This window comes from Esox lucius, chromosome 2 (genome assembly GCF_011004845.1).
Source record: "Esox lucius isolate fEsoLuc1 chromosome 2, fEsoLuc1.pri, whole genome shotgun sequence".
In the NCBI taxonomy this organism is placed as follows: Eukaryota; Metazoa; Chordata; class Actinopteri; order Esociformes; family Esocidae; genus Esox; species Esox lucius.
Window position 1 is genome coordinate 20,096,253 of NC_047570.1, and position 23,692 is coordinate 20,119,944.

General features: G+C 39.7%; 1 protein-coding gene and 1 long non-coding RNA gene across 2 annotated transcripts in view; one reads left to right on the plus strand and one right to left on the minus strand.

Moving 5' to 3' along the window:
- Nucleotides 1-339: 339 nt before the first annotated feature.
- Nucleotides 340-1,600, minus strand: LOC114840718. The gene is made up of 3 exons (XR_003782816.2): nucleotides 1,451-1,600; nucleotides 884-1,008; nucleotides 340-447 (listed from the first exon to the last, which is right to left on the minus strand). It is a non-coding gene; the product is annotated as an uncharacterized LOC114840718 (long non-coding RNA).
- Nucleotides 1,601-1,660: 60 nt separating this feature from the next.
- cd81a (CD81 molecule a) overlaps nucleotides 1,661-23,692 on the plus strand; it is a 31,584-nt gene continuing 9,552 nt past the window's right edge. Inside the window, exons 1-2 of the mRNA XM_010890481.4 lie at nucleotides 1,661-2,010; nucleotides 8,935-9,049. Coding sequence (XP_010888783.1) covers nucleotides 1,945-2,010; nucleotides 8,935-9,049 — 181 coding nt within the window. The 5' untranslated portion in view covers nucleotides 1,661-1,944. The remainder of the gene's footprint in view (nucleotides 2,011-8,934; nucleotides 9,050-23,692) is intronic.

Genomic DNA, 23,692 nt, shown 5'->3' on the forward strand with positions numbered 1-23,692 from the left:
GAATCACCAGACCTCCATTGTTTTTTAAATTCAGCAGGTGGTAGCTCTGGTCCTTGATGGCAGATGCAGCATGTCACCAGGCCGGCACGGCAGACATCACACGAAAGCTTCTTCAGAGCCTGTCGCACAACAAATCCTGAAATTTTTGTTAGTAATATCATAACTAATAACAATAATCATTAATAAGCATGGGGAAACACTTCCCTTTTTGGACAATCGTGAGATTTGGTTATAGGGAAAATCGACTTTCAGTTAGCCTTCACCTGAAATGTACATGAGAGCGTTGTCCACAAGACCATCGAAGTGGGCGGGAAGGTAGCTGTGATCATGTACTAGGGCAGGAATGTCAGCAAACGGGGATGGAAGATCTTCTCCTCCTGCTGCAGAGGACACATCTACAGCTGACAGGCTTGTAGAGGTGTCGATGAGGTGTCCTGTAGAGGTGTCCTTCAAGCAACACAGGAACCAACCGGATTGAAAAGCATGTGCAACTTTGCTGGTTAGCAGCTAAACTGTAACGTTAGCTGCCATAGGTCTCACTCAAAGCTTATTGTTATTAGCCAGCAAATAACTACAACCACATCCACAAATATTGTAATTTAGACAAAAGATTAGTTGTCATAAAATCGTTATTGGTGTCAGTAAAACCTCTATAATCGAACAGCTCGTTTGTGATATCTGCCTTGATAACTTGCGCAAGTAGCCGTGATCCAACTATGCTGCACGATTTAGACGTTTTTAGAAAAGAAAAGCTGCAATTTCAACATTTTCAAGCATTCAGAATTATAGCCACGTTAATAAAGTTTGTAAGAAACCAAACTGTATGTAAATCCGTCAAGGTTTCAGCGAGATAAGAGTATTTGTGTTAGTGCTGATCACTCACCTTATATTAGGTACCACAGAGCCCGACAGGAAGCCTGCCTGTGACAAGATGGCCACCGGTGATGCCGGAAGTGACTGCGCCATGAGACGTCTAGCCTTTAAATAAGATGTCTATGAGCTGAAACCCTAATAAACCGGAACAAACACAATAGGGTTTCACCAGTGAACAGCTGAAACCCTATTGAACCGTAACAAACACAAGAGGGTTTCACCAGTGATCTGCCGAAACCCTAATGAACCGGAACAAACACAATAGGGTTTCACCAGTGATCTGCTGAAACCCTAATGAACTGGAACAAACACAAAAGGGTTTCACCAGTGAACTGCTGAAACCCTAATTAATGAAGAAATACATATGTAAAGAAAAGTGTGATTATTAGATAATAGATACATGTAACTAAGTACTTTAATTACTTTTGATTAGAATGATTGCATTTATTTGATCATTTATACATTTACAAGTGTATTCATACATTTATTTTATTTATATATTATTGTGCATATGTATGTATTTATTCATTTCTAATTACATTATTCTGTCTGCCTGGATTAACTTTCAAAACATTACCTTTAACGATTTAGTCAAATCCTACTCTGGTCCACCGGTCACCAAACTTGCATACCGTCTCTAATAGTGAATGTCTGTTGAATGTCTGCCTATGAAACCACATTTAACTCAGCTAAAACATGATCTACTCATCCCGGAAAATTATTTGCGTCAAAAAGCGGGAAACTGTCATGCCGCACTTACTCTATAGGTGGCAATGTAAAACAGATTGTTCAAAAGAATTGTATTTGGGTGATGATTTTGAAACTACTCAGGCGGGGTTGTACATAAGAACTGCGTTCATTGTCGGTGGGTAAACTGAATCAGTCTGGACACATCAAGTTTTTAAGGGGCGGGGAAATACTTGGGTGTTGCCCATCTGCGGGGAAATCGACGAAGAGTCCAGCGGCTCACAAAATTAGTCAAAATCAGGACTTTTTTCTCTTGTTCGACCGCATAGTACTGTATCTGTTGCCTATCGCATCACCACCGAACGAAACCTGAACATTTTAATCATGGGAGTCGAAGGCTGCACAAAATGTATTAAATACATTCTTTTCTTCTTCAACTTCATTTTCTGGGTAAGTCTTTTCTTTTATACAATTTGGTAACCTCCCCCTAGTTCTAGCTAAAAGCTATGTTATTTAGTCATTTATTAACCAAACATTCCCGTGGTCTGTGGTAAACAACATATCCTGAAGAGGCCTGCCGAAGTAGCTTATATTTACGACGTTCTCATATGCGGTTTCTTTACATGGATGTTAAAATCATACGAACATTAAAATAGTGGTTGTGTTTGTTTTTTGAAATTGCTTGGTTCGCTTGCCTATATATAATGTTGTTTGGGGAATTTGCGTGATTAAAACAATCCGCTATTCTGCAATCCGGCGATATCGAGTGCGTAATGGGCTGATGTCACAAGAAGCTATCTGGTGGTGGATAACGGTATGGTGCGTCCTACAAAGTTGCTTCTGGGTGGGTCCGTGTTAACAGCCAGACCCATTTCTTGAAACTTAAAACCCAGATTTCTGTATTTACGTTTTAGCAATTTTCCAATGGCCAAACAAACAATCTCGGCTTAACCAAGAACTAGTACCCGGATGACCCTTTTCAGCTGAAGATCCAGTGACCACCCCGGTTTGAGACGTGAGTTGAGGCGTTTTCAGACGTATAAATGAAGGCGTCACAGGACATCTCAACACATGGTTTAGAAAATGTCGTCTTAAGACAGCCTATGGAAAATACTTAGCTTCGTTTGCTATTAGTAATTGTCTCCTTGTTGGTTATGGATATTTCTATGTAACATTGTGCGTTGTTAAATTGGAGGAGACGAAACATAAATCTACCGAGAAGTATCCGGGCTCGGCAAAAAAAATTAGGACACATGTATAATCAATTTACCATTTGGGGAATTTAATGTGTCCCTTAATATCAGCACAGTTGTTACCAGGTAGTCACAGTTGAATGAGTTCATATAATGACATTTCAAGTTTTGTCAAATGCCCAGTCTGAAAATAATTTATCAATTTATTTTGGGTATATATTTTCTTTAACGTTTGTGACTACAGTATTCTTTTGTAAATAACAAACTCAAAATTGTTAAACTCATTCACCTGTTAGATCTGCTGTATTTTTAAATACATCTTTCGATGAAGGTGATGAAGGCAGCTATCATAAAAGTTTAACATGGTCCCTTCCCTTCTTTCTGATAGCCCATAGCCAAGTAAAAGCAGAGATTTAATTAGAATATTTTTTTCCCTAATTGGTCCCTACTGTCTGCAGTAGTTGTATGTTTGTGATAAATTGCAAACTGAACCCATCAAGAACATGTGATGCATATTGTAGATGAATCATAAAAGGGCTCAGAAGCTGAAATTATAGGGACATTTTACAGTTGCTCTATATTGCTGTATGAGTTAATATGGTATTAACATATATGTTCCATAAACAAATTGACTTTCCTCGTGTTATGCAAATTCAAGTGTTTCTGCATTTAAACTGTCCAGCTACATTTCATGGTTGTAAGCAAACCAGAATTGATTGCGATTTCATTATGATTTTATACAGATTTTTCAGTCATCTTTCATTGTTTCAAGCTCCCAAAACCGTAAAATTGATTTATTACCTCCTGTTTGGAAAAGCCTACCTTTGAGGGTGAGAGCAGAACTACCATCAGGCTGTAGTCTTTGCAAAGCCATAGAAAATGTGTCAACCTGGATAAACTGCAATGTTGTGGCTGATAGGAACATTGTTGAAACGGGTCTAATGGCTTTATTGAAAAATGCCAACCATATCAACCTTTGCAGGTAGCCAACAGGCGTACAGGAAAGACAACCTTTTTTGGCAAAAAAATATTTTCAGATACACCAACACCACAACGTCAGTGAGTGAGTTGTATTTTGACAGTTGTTCTCCAATCTCATCCTTACAATACAACATACTTGATTTGCACATGCAATATTCTACAAAAGAGAGCTGCATGCTTAATGAGAGAACATCAATTTACCTTATGGAACCATTACTAGGTAAACATACTGTGGATAGAAAAATCTACACACCCCATGTTAAAATGCCATGTTCTTGTAATGTAAAAGAATGAGACAGAGAAATCATTTCAAAACTTTTTCCACCTTTAATGTGACCTATAACATGAACAACTCAATATAAAAAAAAACTGAAATCTTTAAGGGGGAAAAATAAAAAAACTCACAATAACATGGTTGCATAAGTGTGCACACCCTTAAACTAATACTTTGTTGAAGCACCTTTTGATTTTATTACAGCCCTCGTTCTTTTTGGGTAGGTGTCTATTAGCATGGCACATCTTGATGTGGCAATATTTGCCCACTCTTCTTTGCAAAAGTGCTCCAAATGTGTCAGATTGTGAGGACAACTCCTGTGCACAGCCCACTTCAGATCGCCCCACAGATGTTCAATAGGATTCAGGTCTGGGCTCTGGCTCGGCCATCCCGAAACGTTAATCTTCTGGTGAAGCCATGCTTTTGTGGATTTGGATGTGTGCTTTGGGTCGTTGTTGTGCTGAAAGGTGAACTTCCTCTTCAGCTTTCTAATGGACCCCTGAAGGGCCAAAAATGCCTGGTATTTGGAACTGTTCATAATTCCCTCCACCATGACTAAGGCCCCGGTTCCAGCTGAAGAAAAACAGTCCCAAAGCATGATGCTGCCACCACCATGCTTCACTGTGGGTATGGTGTTCTTTGGGTGATGTGCAACGTTGTTTTTGTGCCAAACATACCTTTTGGAATTATGGCCAAAAAGTTATTTGTAAGAAAAGGCTTATGTCTTGCCACCCTATCCCATAGCCCATTCATATGAAGAATATGGTAGATTGTCACATGTTGCACACGGCCAGTACTTGCCAGCAATTCCTGCAGTTTCTTTGATTTTGCTGTATGCCTCTTGGAAGCCTCCCAGACCAGTTTTTTTTTTCTTATCTTTTCATACATTTTGGAGGGACGTCCAGTTCTTGGTAATGTCTCTGTTCTGCCATTATTTTGTACCCCTCTCCTGACTGTTATCTGACATGACTGATTCAGTCATAAGATTCCTCTGATTCTTTGGAATTTCTCTGTGGACCATTGTTTTTGCTCTGAGATGCAACTAAGAAAATGTCAGGAAAATCCTACTAGAACAGTTGAACTTTATTTGTGATTAATCAGAGTCACTTTAAATGATGGCAGGTCTGCAATGACTTCTATTTAACATGAGTTTGAATGTGATTGGTTAATTGTGAACACAGCCACATCCCCAGTTATAAGAGGGTGTGCACACTTATGCAACCAGGTTATTCTAAGGTTTTTATTTTTCATTTCCCCCCCTCAAACATTTCAGTTTGTTTTTCAATTGAATTGTTCACATCACCGGTCATATTAAAAGTGGAAAAAGTTCTGACATGATTTATCTTTGTCTCATTCTTTTACATCACAAAAACCTGGCATTTTAACATGGGTGTGTAGACTTTTTATATCCACTGTAGCACAGCTTCACTTAACCGTATGTCTGTAGTGAAGTTATGCAGCTAATGCCACGGAATTCGTGAGTTTTATGTAACAACACGGAAGCTAACCGCATTTCTATTAACTCAACGACAGTTGTTTGAAAGGAAAATAACATGCATAGAAAAAGACAAGCTGCTCATTATGACTTCACACTGACTGTGAATAGATTAACCCTGTCCTGTACCAATATAAACAAACATGGTTTTTGCTTGACTTACCATGATACCTAGCAGGTTAACAATATTTTTCAGTCCATTGTCGGGCAGAGCTCTGCTACACTTGAGAAGTTATATGAACTAAATAATATTTTTTGTGATTTCCCATTTACTGGGACAATGACAGATTTCTTTGTGCCAAATAACAGCTAGAGCTTTGGATATGAGGAAATGTTAGTAATAGCCCGCTCTGTATAACAGTGTGAAGTAAAATTCCATGTGTTATAAAGAGTAGAGGAACATCCGGGACTGTTTTTTGAGCAGCTGATGCACAGAGGTATGTAACATTGCAACAGGTGTCCAGGGGGGCAAGGCGAACAGAACATGACACTTGGTATAATGATGGTTGGTGCATTTCATTAGTCCAATTTTTATCTGGACAAGAATACCCTGAAAATCAGCACATTTTCTGTTTGTAAGCATGCTCATGCATTGTCTGTGATCCATGCCCTCATTTATTTTGGTTTTGTAAAGCATTTTGGCTGGTATAAACTCTCAACCTTTGGTTTCAAAACAGCTGCGCACAACAACTAAGCCTTAAAGCCACTTGGTTTAGGCACACATGTTTATGGTCCTTTTAGGTCTATGTATATACCAATCAACATTATTTTGAAAATGCTGGTTCTCTACAATAACACATCATTCACCCAAGTTAAAAAATAAAGAAAATAAAGCATACTTTTTTTCTGGTGCTGCGAGAGGTGGCTCAGAGCAGCACAGGTGGTAAGATTTTCACTTGGCAGAGGGCAGCTATAAAGCCTCATACTGTAAACTGTGTGTATTTCACTAGCTAGGTTCTAGTGTGATGATAACCATTTAATATTTAGAATCTATTAAAATCTATTTTACTCAGTACTGTGATGGACATTTTCTATATATATAGTCAGTTAACATAAAAAATATATACCGCTATACAGTAACATAATGTAAATCAATATATTTTTTTATTTTATAGCTGTATAACAGAGTATTCACTTTGATATGTGAACAAGTTATACCTTGCACACCTGTATTATTTTAGAGGTTTATGCTTGATTGCAACATAATTGACAACCTTTTTTTAATATATTGTCTAAAATATAAAAATTTATAAATTATTATATTTATAAATATGATTTGTGATTTGCATACAACCATGAAATTCTGATGGCAAATATGTTAATACCATATTAATTAACATGTATAACTAAATAGAACAGCAGTGACATTTCTCTAAGTGACTCACTGCTAGCTTGCAGAACAGGAATTTGGGCAGCTTAGCAAACATTTTGAAAAAAAACCCATGATAACGAATAGTTTAATTTTATTCCCTCCTTGCTATCTTTCTTCCTCCTTATCTGCTGCTGAAACCTCTTTCTGTCACTGCAAATGTCAAAGTTATTTCACTATCACTCTCTGTATATACTGAAAAGAAAGTTAATGACATCCGCACCTCATTTACTTAGCCTGTTCAGGCCACAGGTCTCTCACACCAAACACAACCACACATCCCACACCCACACCCACCCACCCTCTCCAGATGAAATCTGGCAAATATCTTTGTCCTGGTGTCTGACAACCTTCCCCACTCAAACCCATCACCTCCCTTTTCCAGACCATCTCATATCTTCCATTTCTCACTTAAATTTTACTCCGGAAGATCTACAATGCCCTCCAAAAAGACTGGGAAAGTACAGACAAAATTGATATTTTTGATGTACACTCAAGGCATGTGACTATATTCCTGTCAAAATAACAGAAATCCCAACAGCGGTTATTGCGCAGGGTCTCTCTTGGCTGCTCCAGAATGCAACCGTTCAGAGGCCTCACCCTTTGGCAAGCTACAGTGTTGACTTGGTTGCCAGGCAGCAAAGAGCCTCAGCAGAGGAATGGACCTTGCTGAGAGAGGTTGGGGGGGGGGAGCATAGACGCTGGCTCCTAAAAATAAGTAGTTACCATCGCCTAGTACTGTTTAAACATGTTTTGTATTGCAATTAAAGGAAAACATATATACTTGTGATATGTACCATTACCGTCCAATATGTTCAATATTCCATAATATGATTTATAGGCCATACTAACCAGCCTGACCGGTAAGTTAGCTTAAGTCTTAAATTATTTCTGTGAAGATATGGGTTGAATATACAAGCTTTCACTGACCATAACCTTTTGGTTGAAAGTCCAGTTAGACTTATTTTATCGCCTGCAGGCTGAAGTACAGTAGTAGCCCATTGAGACACTGACTCCAGGTGCAAGAATCTTTTGTCTAATATATTTTTATGTGAAGCAATACCCCCACCATCCCAACAAGTGAGAAGCTAAGAAGTTGTGTGTATAGAATGATATTGTCCAGTGTTTTGTATTGCTATGCAGCTGGTAGCAAATGTGGCAGTTCTGTTACATTTTATGGTATGGTAAGGGGATAATAGCCTCTGTACACAGGATGCCAACTAAAGCAAAACTAAAGAAAGCTAGAAAATAACTGATGTGCGCATACTACCGAAATCAACCCTGTTGAAGCACGACCCCTCCCCCAAAAAAACCCCTCCCAAAATGTTTTTACATAATCCGTGCACAAATAGTGGCCATGCACACACTGAAGGTATAAATTAACCTTAAGATGACTTTTCTTTTTTTTTTTTTTACTTGTGTGTGGATAAGCTTTAGAGCTGTGCAGCCATTTATATAGCGACAGTGAAAACTTTGAGGAATATTGTTTAGAGGAATACAACATTGACTGACAGGTTCTATTAGGTAAACTACACTAAAATTGGTAGGAAGTGTTTTGGAGTAGGTTCCTTTTTGCAGTGCAGCATTTGAAGCTCGGGACACACTTGATAATGTAACCTTGCAGAAAGTGCAACTTTGGAGGCTTGTTTGCATGTTACTGGACCAGAAGTTGTGGCCCTTGGGCCTTTACTACAATATACATTTGTGAGCCTTTACACCAATTTATCTTATGGGAATTTGCAAAAAGGACACCTTTTTGCCCAAGTAATATTCATAATCATAATAATAATAATGAACCGGAACGGTTATAATATGGTTTCACAAGTGAACTGCTGAGCCCCTTTATCATAATGAAACTGAACAAACACAATAGGGTTTCACCAGTGAACTACGGAGCCCTTAATAATAATAATAATAATAATAATAATAATAACAATGATGTTTTCATCCTTGTGAGCATTCTAGATTCTGAGGCTTTTCCCTTATGAATTAATATTTTTAACACAACTAACAATGAATCTGTGATTACATGTGTCTAGCCCTTTTTCTCTCTTTTGTACAGCTTGCTGGAGGTGTGGTCCTTGGCGTGGCACTGTGGATTCGACATGATGGCAGCACTAGCAACCTGCTACAGTTGGAGTTTGATGGCCAACAAGCCCCATCTACCTTCTTAAAGGGTAAGTACTTTACCTACTTGTGTAAAGATCCCTTTTGTTCTTGTTGTCTGTGTCACTGCTCACCTCTAAAGAGTAGGGGTTATGTTTCTTGTTGTTGCAAGAAAACGACAAAGGAAAAATACGGTTACCAGTCTCCACAAATTGCTAGGTCAAGCAAATTGTTCAGGTTGGTTGCACTAAATTTGTGGACTGCAATTCTCAAATACTGCTATAGACTGATAAAGGAAGTAAGGTCAGGATTTTTACTAGGCCACTTTAAGAAATTTTCGTTCTTTGACCACTCCAATACTGCTTTGGCCTTGTGCTTGGGATGATTGTCCTGCTTAAAAGAATTTCCCAGGCTTCAGTTTTGAAGCAGGTCCTCTTGTGCTATTTCCCTGTCTTTTTCCATTCTTCCTTCAATTTTAACAAAATTCCCAGTCCCTACGGATGAAAAGCATCTCCAAAGCATGATGAGGCCACCACAGTACTTTACTGTAGGGACAATGTCACTTGAGGCACGGCCAGTTAGACTTGGCCACTTTGCTAAATTTTGGTCTCCTCTCCTCCTGACAACATAACCATTTCCTACATCACAGATGAGTTACTCATGCCTTTTGCTTTGTTTTTTGAGTAAGGGATTCTTTCTTGCCACCCTCAAATATAGGCCAGTTCATGCAGACATTTTGATATGACCAATCAATGCACATTACTCCCTTCCCAGCCATTGTTGGGCTATCTGGCATTTCTGACAAGTCTACTTGTTTGAGTGCAGACTTTTTTGAGGGACAACCACTTTGCAGCGCCTGGGTGATGAGATGTGGCTTCCAGTTACTGATTATTAATCCAAATGTGAATTCTGGTATATCTAAACATAATGTATTATTTTGGAACCTTTTCCTAACCTAGGCTTGTGTATTAATTAGATAAAATTAGATTAAACTTTGTCATTGAAGAAGTACAGTACAACGAAATGCAGTTAGCATCTAACTAGAAGTACAAATAGAGGGCAGAACATTTACAAGAACTAAGTATATGTATATTACAAATGGAATGTATAGATCATAGACTGTAAAAAAAATGGACGACGCCCTTTCGCTCTTTTCCATTGGTGAAAATTGAAGCCACCAGTGTCCCGATACGGCGCTGACATCTTGGACTTGCGCCTGCGCAGATAGCGATCTTGGGACCAGTTCTGCGCAGTAGTTATGCGCAGTAGCGAGCAGGAAGTAAAGCCGTAAAGCCGCGAAATCAACGGCCCCACCCCTGTGCCCCGCCCTCACTCTCCCTCGCAGAATGCGCATACCGTAATCAATTGCAAGTCCAAGTACAGTACAACCTTTGCTTGTTAAACCTAGACGATATGTTATAGCCTAACTTACATCATGTTTAACCTTAACCAGCTTCAGTGGCTCCTTGGCTCAGATAGCTGTCAATCAAAGCTGTGAATCACAACGTCACACCACCGTTTTTAGAGCATTAAATAACTAACTAAAAACCAACTTATTTTAAAAACAAACTCTTGAATTTACATTATCGTGATACAAACTACAGTAAATGACAGAAACCAGCTTCGGAAAAAAGGTAATTGAAGGGTAATTTAATTGTTTAGTTGGTCTCGCGTTGCATTGAATAACATGGGGATCGAGACGTTTTGGCTTCACTTTTCAGGGCTTGTGCGGCACGCTTGGTATAGATGTGCAATCAAGGTTAATTAAGTACAAATTGCAATACTAAATGTGCAAATAAGGCAAATAGAGGAAGGCAGAAACACTATATACTAAATAAATTATGTTAAAAGGGGGATAAATAGTTGTGTGGGTACACAAGGCAATTCTAAATGGAATTCTAGATGTGCAGTCGAGGCAAATTGGAGGAGTAAGGTAGCATGTGCAGAGATGTGGAGATGGCATCAATGAGGAAAGTGTGTATGTAACAATTGTAAAAATGCAAATACGATGATAATTCTGAATGTGCAAAGATGCAAATTGAATGTTCACGGTGCATGTGCTACTGAAATGCAGGGATAGTAGCACTGAAGTTCCCGAGATAAGTTCCTGAGAGACACATACCTGTAACAACTGAAAACGTCCATTATCAGACTTTGCAAGGCAGTGTCAGAGTAGTACAGAGGGAGTAGTGCAACAAGGTCCCTGAGAGGTGGGGGGTATAGTAAGTGATGGCTCACAGAGTTCAGCAGGGCTGCAGTAGATGGAAAGAAACTGTTCCTGAGCCTGTTGGTGCGGGAATGAAGAGACCTGTACTGCCTGCCTGATGGTTGGATGGCAAACAGTTGTTTTGCACCTCAGTGCCATGGATGAGAACTGGTGTCGTCCGCGAACTTGACGATGGTGTTGGAACTGTGTACAGGAACGCAGTCGTGGGTGAAGAGGGAGTACAGGAGGCATCAGCACACAGCCTTGTGGAACACCAGTGTTTAGTATCAGTGTGGAGGAGGTGAAGTTGTCTAACCTGACCGACTGGGGTCCGTTGGCTACGAAGTCCAAAGTCCAGTTGCAGAGAGAGAGGCTGATCCCCATGTTATGGAGTTTGTTCACCAGCCTAGAGGGGATGGCAGTGTTGAATGATGAGCTGATGTCTATGAATAGCATTCTCACAAATGTTGGTTTTGTCCAGGTGGGTCAGGACAGAGTGTAAAACAGTGGCGATGGCGTCCTCTGTAGACCTGTTCAACTGGTAGGCAAACTGGTAAGGATCCAGTGTTGGTGGTAGTCAGGACTTAAGGAGGGCCAGAACCAGTCTTTCAAAACACTTCATGATTGTGGGGCTGAGTGCAACAGTTCGGAAGTTATTCAGGCTAGACGTAGTTGACTGCTTTGGCACTGGCACAATGGTTGTTACATGTTAGACCTTAATCACGCGCCTATTGTGGAGCAAAAAATAATGTTTAAGCAACCGGAGCAGTCATTCTGTCATTATCATAGGTACTCGTCAACTGTGAGTGACGGAATCCAAAACAAAAATCCAGAAAATCACATTGTATGATTTTAAGTAATTAATTTGCATCAGAAAAGCAGAAATTAATATTTGGTACAGAAACCTTTGTTTGCAGTTACAGATTTAATAAGTTTCCTGTAGTTCTTGACCAGGTTTGCACACACTGCAGCAGGGATTTTGGCCCACTCCTCCATACAGACCTTCTCCAGATCCTTCAGGTTTCAGGGCTGACACTGGGCAATACAGACTTTCAGCTCCCTCCAAAGATTTTCTATTGGGTTCAGGTCTGGAGACTGGCTACGCCATTCCAGGACCTTGAGATGCTTCTTACGGAGCCACTCTTTGGTTGCCCTGGCTGTGTGTTTCGGGTCGGAAGACCCAGCCACGACCCATCTTCCATGCTCTTACTGAGGGAAGGAGGTTGTTGGCCAAGATCTTGCGATACATGGCCCCATCCATCCTCCCCTCAATACGTTGCAGTCGTTCTGTCCCCTTTGCAGAAAAGCATCCCCAAAGAATGATGTTTCCACCTCCATGCTTCACAGTTGGGATGGTGTTCTTGGGGTTGTACTCATCCTTCTTCTTCCTCCACACACGGCGAGTGGAGTTTAGACCAAAAAGCTCTATTTTTGTCTCATCAGACCACATGACCTTCTCCCATTCCTCCTCTGGATCATCCAGATGGTCATTGGCAAACATCAGACGGGCCTGGACATGCGCTGGCTTGAGGCTTCTTCCATTTTCTAATAAATGCGCCAACAGTTGTTGCCTTCTCACCAAGCTGCTTGCCTATTGTCCTGTAGCCCATCCCAGCCTTGTGCAGGTCTACAATTATATCCCTGATGTCCTTACACAGCTCTCTGGTCTTGGCCATTGTGTAGAGGTTGGAGTCTGTTTGATTGAGTGTGTGGACAGGTGTCTTTTATACAGGTAACCAGTTTAAACAGGTGCAGTTAATACAGGTAATGAATGGAGAACAGGAGGGCTTCTTAAAGAAAAACTAACAGGTATGTGAGAGCTGGAATTCTTACTGGTTGGTAGGTGATCAAATACTTATGTCATGCAATAAAATGCAAATTAATTATTTAAAAATCATAGAATGTGATTTTCTGGATCTTTGTTTTACATTCCGTCTCTCACAGTTGAAGTGTACCTATGATAAAAATTACAGACCTCTACATGCTTTGTAAGTGGGAAACCTGCAAAATCGGCAGTGTATCAAATACTTGTTCTCCCCACTGAAACTCTGCTCACATACTCTGGTCACTGTTCTCCACTGACTGATAAAGTGAAGCATTCACAGGAAAAATATACAATTCAGTTGTTGAATTAATCCTGATGTAAAAAGTAGCCTAAGCATATGGTAAAATGATGTAATAGTAATTTATTTAGCTCTGTGTTAATAAGCCTAAGGAAGTACCTACCTATAAAAATGCAGAATCTAACTGAATCATTGACTGGGATTTAGTGCAATTTCTGTATAAAATGTGCGTGATGTAAACAGTGGAGTAAACATTTCTATGTGTAAATGATGAGCATATAAAACATACATTTTCTCAGGGATAACCTATACCCGAACAGGTATGGCGCCAGAATCCTTTCCTTAAGTATGTCTCTGACTCTTGCCTCCAGCAGAGCTTTTGATGCTCAATGCTATGTATCCTTGGATGCTAATACCCAGGATTCTACACATGTGCATCGGGATAGCTCCTCTGTTAGCTATCACAAGAAAGCTACTGTCCTCTCCCATTCTATTAGCAGGCATGTATCTGGCTGTCTTATCACATGTAATAACAAGCAAATAGGTGTTGTTTTCAGTAATTATTTTTCCCATTTCTTTGAAGTCTTCTGTAAGTCCCAAAACCTAAAATGTATTGTGATGATCTAACTTTTATCGATACACCAATGGAATGTAAAGACGATAACGGTCTAAAAGTTATGCACTTAAACGTAGCATTCTCTATAAAATGGATCACAATAAGATTTGGACCCTTAATGCAAATCCAGACATTTTGTTTTTATCAGAAAAAAAAAATGTAATTGCTCTATGTTGTTAGAGTTTACAGGGCAGACAGGAAGGGTAAAGGGGCTGGTGTAGCTATTTATGTAAAAGTCTTTCAGTTTCAATATGTGAATCTGTCACAATCCTAAAGCAATTTGATTTTTTTGGCCATATGCCTACAACTAGGAATGAATTTGAAAATAACAATCATGGGAGTTTACCGTCCACCCTCTGCAAAGAATTATCTTTTTGTTGACCTCACTGATCTAATAACATATTCCCTTAAAAACCTTGTGAGCTAAAAGTAAGTCTAACCCATGGTTTATGCTGGAGTTAGCTGAAGTTATACATAATAGGGATGTCGTCTGGGCCTAAGCTCTATTTACTAACACAAGTCCGGTGTGCCAATCATTTAAGAAGCAAAGATATTGATGTGTAAAATGAGTTTAAAAAATAAAGTCTGATTATTTTGTTAACACTTTCTGATTGTTCAGGATAACCAGCCAAGCTCTGGTAAACATTTAAATCTCTAAAGGGCTTTGACTCATTTTCATTCCTGTACCAAATGTATTCAGTCTCTTGGCCCATTACTGAGAAAATTAGAATGAATGTTTTTAATCACAATTGTATTGCTCCAAGCTATATACAGCTCTGTATATAAAAGAGACCACTGCAAAATTCAGTTTCTCTGGTTTTACTATTCATAGGTATGTGATTGAGTAAAAATAACAATTTTGTTAAATTCCCAAAAAATACTGACAACATTACTCCCAAATTCCAAATAAAAATATTGTCATTTAGAGTTTTTTTTTGGAGAAAATAACAACTGGTCTGTCACATCCTGGTTATGCCCCTAGCCATCTCTGCTGTGTCCCTGGATGGTGGATCATTCTGTCATGGTTGGACACAGGCGCAGAGACGTGAGTGCAGTAGAAATCAATGGTTTTAATAAAAAAGAAACAAAACAATAGCCACAACCAGTCACGTTAGGCATCAAGCACAAAACCAAAATGATCCACACTGGGTGTGGCCAAACATTGAACTTAAGTAGGATCCCCAGTTGGAGGCAATGATCTACACCTGCCTCCAATTGGCAAGACCAAAATGGATAGAGGTGCCTAGAGGCACCACCTACTGTCCTGTCCTCACTATGGCCCCAGCCCAGTGAAGAGATGACATGGGGCATAGCCAGGACGTGACATGGTCAAAATAACCGAAAGAATATGCATTGTTTTCAGACCTCAAATAATGCAACAACAAAATACAAATGTTTTAACTTAGGCAGAGTTCAGAAATCAATATTGGTGGAATAACCCTGATTTCTAATCACAGCTGTCATGCGTCTTGGCATGCTCTCCACCAGTCTGTCACATTGCTGTTGGGTGACTTTATGCCACTCCTGGCACAAAAATTCAAGTAGCTCGGCTTTGTATTATGGCTTGCGACCATCTGTCTTCCTCTTGATCAAATTCCAAAAGTTTTCAATGGGGTTCAGGTCTGGAGATTGGGCTGGCCATGACAGGGTCTTGATTTGGTGGTCCTCCATCCGCACCTTGATTGACCTGGCTGTGTGGCATGGAGCATTGTCCAGCTGGAAAAACAAATTCTCAGAAGTGGGGAACATTGTCAGAGCAGAAGGAAGCAGGTGTTCTTCCAGGATGACCTTGTACTTGGCTTGATTCATGTGTCCTTCACAAAGACAAATCTGCCCGATTCCAGGCTTACTGAAGCATTCTCAGATCATCACCGATCCTCCACCAAATTTCACAGTGGGTGCGAGACACTGTGGCTTGTAGGCCTCTCCAGGTCTCCGTCTTACCATTAGATGACCAGGTGTTGGGCATAGCTGAAAATGTGACTGGTCAGAGAAGATGACCTTACTCCATTCCTCTACAGTCCAATCCTCATGGTCTTTCGCAAACTTTAGTCTGGCTCTTCTTTGCTTCTCATTGATGAAGGGCTTTTTTCTTGCATTGCACGACTTCAACCCTGCCCCTAGGAGCCTGTTATGAACCATCCTCACTGTGCAATTCACCCCAGCTGCTGTTTGCCGTTCTATTTGTAGGTCACTTGATGTCATCCTTTGGTTTTGAGTGACATTCGAATGAGTTGACGGTCATCTCGGTCAACGACAGTCGTTTTCGCCCTCTGCCAGTCTGTAGCTTTGTTGTCCCCAATGTCTGTTGCTTGAGGTTGTTCTTATGAACCGCAGTCTTTTAAATTTTCAGGATGGAAGCCACCTGACGCTCACTGTATCCCTCTGCCAGTAAAGCCAGAATTGAAATCCTCACTCAAAGCTTTTCTTTTCAACTCTTTTGTCATGCTGAATAGTTATTTTTTCATTCAAATTGTCTTTGAGGTACTACATGCACTGTTTTTGCCATCCAGCTGGTCCTATTGCAAGAGGATAGTGATGACCACAGCAGTGTTTTTTATATTTTATATCTGGTGTTTAGTATAAGTATAACTAGTATAAGTATTACTAGTAAAAGTTGTCGATGGTGGGCAATGGAAGGAGACTTTTTGCACGCTAAGTGGGCGTTCCCCATATGTAATGACATCACATGAAAACGATCAATTCCATGCCCAGATAACGCCCCGCTTCCACGTCTATAGAGGCTCAAAACTTGGTTTTGCGAACATGAAAAAAACGTGTTTGAACAAAGACATTTTAAGATTGGACATGAAAATCAGTTTAATGAGTTAGGCATACATACGTTTTAATAAATTTTTTTCATATAATTGAATACGTTTTTATTTTCTTACCGTCAGAGAAGAAAAGGGGTCAGCCTCCTATAGTACCCCCTATCAGTCGAGCAAACTAGCTAGCTAAGAGTGCGGGTAACTTCAAATGTGGGGACTTTGCTGTCAATCAAGAGAGAAACAGAGGCTGTCAAGAGATGTGTCTCTTGTCAAGGGTGTGAGCGAGAGCTGTGGACCAAGAGGAGGGTGTGAGAGCGTTTAGGCAAATGTAGCTTTGCTGGTCTTGAGGGAAGAGGAGAGCAGACAGCTCCTGGGGCGTCAGGTATACATACAGGTCTGGAAAAAAAATTGACCACTGCACCTTTTTCTTAACCTTCCTTTTCGACTTTTTTGGCAAGGAAAGAAAAATGTGCAGTGTTCTCTTAATATACCCCAGAGCTGTATATACATGTATACAAATTCCCATGTTTTTATTTTTGATAAGTTTGAGCATTTTGGAGAAAATTTGCAATAGCTACCAGGCCTGTTAGAAAGAAGGCCTATTAAGTCTACATACATTTACAATGTGATCATCAGGGCTGCCAACTCTCAAGCATTGGCTGTGAGACTCACGGTATTGAATCTTTTCACATGCACTCTCGCCACACGCCCCTTTAATAGTAAATTATACTATTAAGTATTTAATAGTATAATTGTTAATCTAAAGTGTTGACCACTACAGTGTGGCACACATTCTTTGCCTAAATGTACCGTAATTGGGCATTGAGAGAATATAGAACTTGAAGAAATGTACTGTTCAATATTGTTCTTTTGTTGTGCACATTCTTTTGACTCTTTTCTTTATAGTCAAAATTTGCATAATACTTTAATTAATGGCAGAGCTGCATGTGTGCATGCATGCGTGTCCTGACGTTTGTGTGTATACCAATTCTTTGTGTCAGTATAACACAGAGTGTTGTGCAATTCCTCAAGTGTAGTTTCTATTAAGCTAAGGAATACAGTGATGTAGTTTTGGCTAATGAAAGACAATTATTTCAGTAGATTAGTATATATTTTCAAAATTTTCTGTCAATATGATTCATGCTAAATTGCAATAAATAAACATTGTTATGTTATAATGATTTTCATGAATTAAGAGATCCAATGTGGTTGGTTATTACATAATGCACCATATTATATAATATATTATATAAGTCCAACTCCCACATTTTGTAATAATCACTGCATTGTGTAATAATTTATGATGAAATGCAGGGACATTTATTACAAGCTTTTTCATTAACATTTCAATCAATCAAATGTATTTATAAAGCCCTTTTTACATCAGCAGTTGTCATAAAGTGCTTTTACAAAACACCCGGCCTTAAACTCCAAGGAGCAAACAAAAGTAGTGTTGAAATTCCGTGGCTAGGAAAAACTCCCTAAGAAGGCTGAAATTTAGGAAGAAACCTAGAGAGGAGCCATGCTCAGAGTCCTCTTCTGGCTGTGCCAGGTGAACATATTAAGAGTACAAATTGTAATAGTTAATAAATACATGTGGGCTGAGTCCAGAGTCTATTTAATCCTAGTCCAGGTCGGAAGCATGACCAGATGGGCAAGGACAGGGACAACACGGGGGAGGAGGGGGTGTCAGCACAGTGGCTGCTGAAATCGTCAGGTTTCATCTTGATCTGCAACATAACCAGGAGGACTTTCAAGGTGTGGGCCAAGACCTCATGTCCTAAGTTTAAAACGGCAGGATACATGGACAATTTTGAAAATGCATTCCTTAGATCTACAAGGATGTATAGTGGAGAAGGAAAACTAACCCTACTCCCCCAGCACAATAATATAGCAGCGTAAGACCTTTGGGCTGGGACAGGGGGGTCCAGTGACACTGTGGCCCTATCCGGGAGAGGCCCCAGACAGCACCCAACAGGCAGGAAATCAATCCACCCACATTGCCAAGCATGAACCAAAGGGACCCCCACCAACCACAACCACCCTGAATGAGGGCAGAGTATTGCCAGCAGAGTACTACACATTTTTACAGAGAGACAACAAGCCAGTGACTCTGCCCCTTAATGGCATTGGAGGGAGGGCATACCAGTGGCAATGAGAGCCCACCTGGCAAGACAGCAAGGGTGGACAGTATCAGCTTTTCTGGTCACCTTCAAGCCCCTGGGCCAGACTACACTTAATCATAGACCATGCTGTAGAGATGAGTCTTTAGTAGACACTTGAAAGTTTGCACTGAGTTTGCATTTCTGACCATTATTGGCAAATCATTCCACAGTAGTGGAGCCCTATGAGAGAAGGCCTTGCCTCCGCGTAGTTGTTTAGAAGTTCTAGGTACAATTAAATGGACTGCATCTTGCGATCTAAGGTTAAGTGTAGTTATGTATGGCTGGATAATTTCAGCGAGGTAAGTTGGACCAAGTGCATGTATTAAGATTTATAGGTTAACAATAAAACCTTAAGCCCTAACCCTAACAGGCAGCCAGTGTAAAGAGGCTAGTACTGGAGTAATGTGGTCAAATATTTTTGTTCTAGTTAGGATTCTAGCAGCCGTGTGCAACACTAATTGAAGTTTATTTATTGGTTTATCAGGGTAACCAGAAATAAGAACATTGCAGTAAACTAATCTAGAAGAAATTAAAACATGGATTAGTTTTTCTGCATATGTTTTTGATGAAAAGTTTCTGAATTTTGAAATGTTTCGTAGATAAAAAAAACAGCAACTCTTGAGACACATTTTATGTTAATCAAAGGAGAGGTCAGGGTCAAGGGTAACGCCGAGATTTCTTACAGTTTTTTGGGATACGACCGTGCAGCCGTCGAGGTTCACAGTGAGATCTGCCAACAAAGCATTTCTGTTTTTAAAAGCAAGAAGTTCTCTGTCATCCACTTCCTATCTGAAACACATGCTTCCAAAGTAGCTAATTTTGGGGCTTGATTTATATAACTGTGTGTCATCAGTGAAAATTGACATTGTGATTCCGGACTACATCACCCAGAGGCAGCATATATAATGAGAACAATAATGGGCCCAGAACCAAGCCTTGAGGAACAGCAAAACATACATTTTGATTTGTCAGAGGATATGCCATCCACACATACAAACTTATATCTTTCAGATAACTAAGATTTAAACCAGACTTGAACATGTCCACATAGCCCAATATGGGTTTCCAGTCTCTCTAAGAGAAGGGAGTGATCAATAGTGTCAAAGGCAGCACTAAAATCAAGAAGCAAAAGGACAGGTGCAGAACCTTTGTCTGAGGCCATTAGAAGGTTCTATGATGGGATCTGAAACTGGACTGGAGCATTTCATAAATGTTATTTGTCTTCAGGAAGGCATTCAGTTGTTGGGACACACATTCCTCTAAGATTTTTGAGAGGAACAGGAAGTTCAATATAGGCCTATAATTGTTTAATATGTCAGGATCCAGATTAGAGGCTTTATTTCTGCAATTTTTAGTGGGTTTGGTACACATCCAGAGGAAAGGGAGCAATTTATTATATTCAACATTGGCTGACCTAGCACAGGAAAAAGCTCCTTAAGTAATTTTGTTGGAATCGGGTCTAGCTGACAATTTGTAGGTTTAGAACTCATTAAAATTTAGTGAATGTGTCGAGCGATACAGGATCAAAAAATTCAAGTTTCCCCATTGACACCTGGTCAGGGAGGTTCAGGACATTCTCAGGACGACTGAGATTTTAGGGACTATTAATATTTAAGGAGGAGTCAGTTATTTGTTTTCTAATGGTGATGAGCTTTTCATCAAATTAGTTCATGTATTCATTACAGCTAAAGTGAAGACCCACTTCACTTGTTGAGCGTTGCTTTTTTGTTAACTTTGCAACTGTATCGAAGATTTTTGGATTGTTTTTGTTCACCTCAATAACGTCGGTGAAATAAGCTGATCGAGCAGATGTGATTGCTTTTCGGTATTGTAGTGTACTGTCTATCCAGGCTAATCTGAATACTTCCAGCTTGGTTGAGTGCCACCTTCGCTCCAATTTTCTGGAGGCTTGCTTGAGCGCTCTAGTATTGTCTGTGTACCAGGGAGCAAGATTCTTGTTGTATATTTCTTTAGTTTTTAGTGGTGCAACCATATCTAAAGTATTTCACAATGTTGAGTTTAGAGCCTTCATTAGATCATTTGCGGATTTATTTACTCGGCCGTTGATGAGGGAGCTTGTAAGAATATCGAAAAATCTATTTGTAGTCCGAAAATTTATAGTACGGCTTTTGAAATAAATTGTTGAAACGAATTACAAGATGTGGGTGTTATACATTTTGTCAAGTTATTACATAATGCAGTGTTATTATATAATGTGTTGTTACAGCTGCATTGATTGTTGGAGCATATGTCCAGTTTACAGTTGGATTTTAAAGCTTTGCAGGAAGCACATTTGGATCTACACTGTTTGGATGGTTAAATAATTGAACGTGTCCCTTCATACAAATAACTTGGAATTTGGATTGACAGTGCCCTTTCATTTAAGAAGCATACAAATGAGCTTGTTAAGAAGCTTAAGTGTAAACTGGGTTTCTTCTATAGAAATAGATCTTGCTTTTCCCTGGCGAACAGGAAAACAATTGTTCAGTCAACTTTCATGCCTGTGCTTGACTATGGTGATACAATATACCAAAGCGCATCTGATTCTACTCTAAAGTTGCTTTATTCAGTTTATAGTGCCCTTTGTTTTATTCCATCACACTGTTATAATACTCATCACTGCATCCTTTAACAGAAAGTTGGCTGGACCTTTTTGTAAAGTCCTACTCCACAGGCTTCCGGTATACTTATCTTAATATCTCTGTTGACACCTATATCCTCTAGCTACATTATAAGATCAGAGTTGCTTAGTGTTGCAGACACCGTTTCTATCTACTGCTTTTCATATAAAGCACCTTGTGTGGAATAGTATCCAATTGGAGTTTGGTTTGGATGCCTTGGTGTCACTGTGTAAAAAGAAAAAAAATATTTTTGTAGTGAGAAATGTTTGTTTTAATTGATTGAGATGGCTAAAGTCAGTCTGTATGTAAATTGTATATATTTTGTATTTAATTGTTTTATTCTTGGATTAATGATCCCAGGGCGTCTCCCTGGTAAAATAAAATGAATAAATAATAAGTATTATTTTTGGAAACAACACCGCAACAATCCCTTTAATCTGAAAGAGATAAAACATAATAGTAATACAGCACCACCAGTAATAATCATTACAACCTGTGTTTTTAGTGTAAATCTACAAAAACTTTTTCCCCTTTTTGAAACCATATTTGTCATTGACCTGTATGCATGTTGTTGACACTTTGGAATGAAAATACCTAATTGTCAACCACCTAATTGTGTAAATGTTTTGATATTTATATTTGTGTGATTTGTCAAAAAGACAACTTTCCAGGGGGTGTACTTACTTTCCACGGGGTGTACTTACTTTCTACATGACTGTAAGCTAAAAATAATGTATGCACAGAGATACATAAGGAGTTTCCAAAGCCCATTCTCAAGCCATTCTTCGACATGTCGTCTTTTTCCCAAGGCACTGTATGTATACCATTTAGCAGATTATTTTATCCAAAGGGTGTGATTTGTCCTGGAAACTGAGTCCACTTTCCTGCCTTTGCACAAAGCTATTATCATCCAACTGAGCTACAGTGGAGTGCATAGAATGGGTAAATTGTATTAACTGATGGATATAAAATGGGAAAGTGAAATAAAAAGGGAGAAAAGGAAAGGGCGTGAGAGGAACAAAGAGAGTTGGAGAAAATGGAGGCAAGAAATGAAAGGGTGTGATACTGCATCCTCTCACTGCTAAACATGCTGGTCATGGCCCAATTACCCAGATGATGTCATGGCGAGGAATAGCTGAGCAGTAAAGAGCTCCTGAGCCTTGATTCAATTTTCTGCAAGCACAGCCACAATTAAGGAAATTGAAAGAGCACTTTGTCAGCCTCTAAGCCATCTATTTTAAAAAAAACTGTGTGGGGTGGGGGGGGGACACAGTACCAGAGGACAAGTAGCTTAGCCAGGCCACTCCCTATATCAAAACAATGACAGAGTACAGGGATGGAATGGACGTGTAGTCTGTGCTCCACAGTGGAGGTTTTAACAATGATGGATGAGGAGAGGGAAAGATTGCAAATACGTAAGAGGAGACTAGTGCACAGTCCCCCCACTTAATCAAATCAAATGTTATTTGTCACATGTGCCAGATACAATGGTTGTGCCCTTTACAGTGACATTTTTACTTACAAGCCATTTCCCAGCAATGCAGCTAGACGTAATAATATTGTGAAGAAAATGATAATAAACAACAAGGGTTAAACACAAGAACAATGTCTTACAAAAAAGTAAAATAATAATACATAGAAATGGGGATATACAGTGATACCATGCACTGTAGAATGTGCAGTGTACCAGGTATAGGAGGTATACATATATAGTATATACAAGAAAAATTAATAAATAGTCAATATTAAAAATGTCAGGCAGCAGCAGCTGGTCTTGACTTGTGCATCTGTGTAAAGTTAGTAGGTATGTGTTTACTGTATTTCAGTGTGCAGAGGGTCAGTGATGGATGATCAGTCCAGTCAGTTCAGGTATCCAGGGGTTAACTATTAAGCAGTCGTATTGGTTGTGGGTGGATGCTGTCCCGCAGGCAATTGTTCAGAGTACTAATGCTCTGAACAATCTTTTGCCTATTGGTAGTAGAGTGAATAGTCATTCTTTGATTCTCTGGGCCTTCCTCTAGCACCACCTGGTATAGAGGTCTTGGATGGTAGTGAGCTCTGCCCTAGTGATGTACTGGGCTGACCACACAAACCTCTGTAGTGCTCTGCAGTTATGGCTGGGGGTGTTGCCGGTGATGCAGCCTGTCAAGAGGCTTGCAATGGTGCAGCTATTCAACTTTCCAAGGATATTAGGGCCCATGCCAAATTGTTTCAGCCTCCTGAGTGGGAAGAAGTGCTGTCGGGTCCTTTTCACGACTGTATCTGGGTTTATACT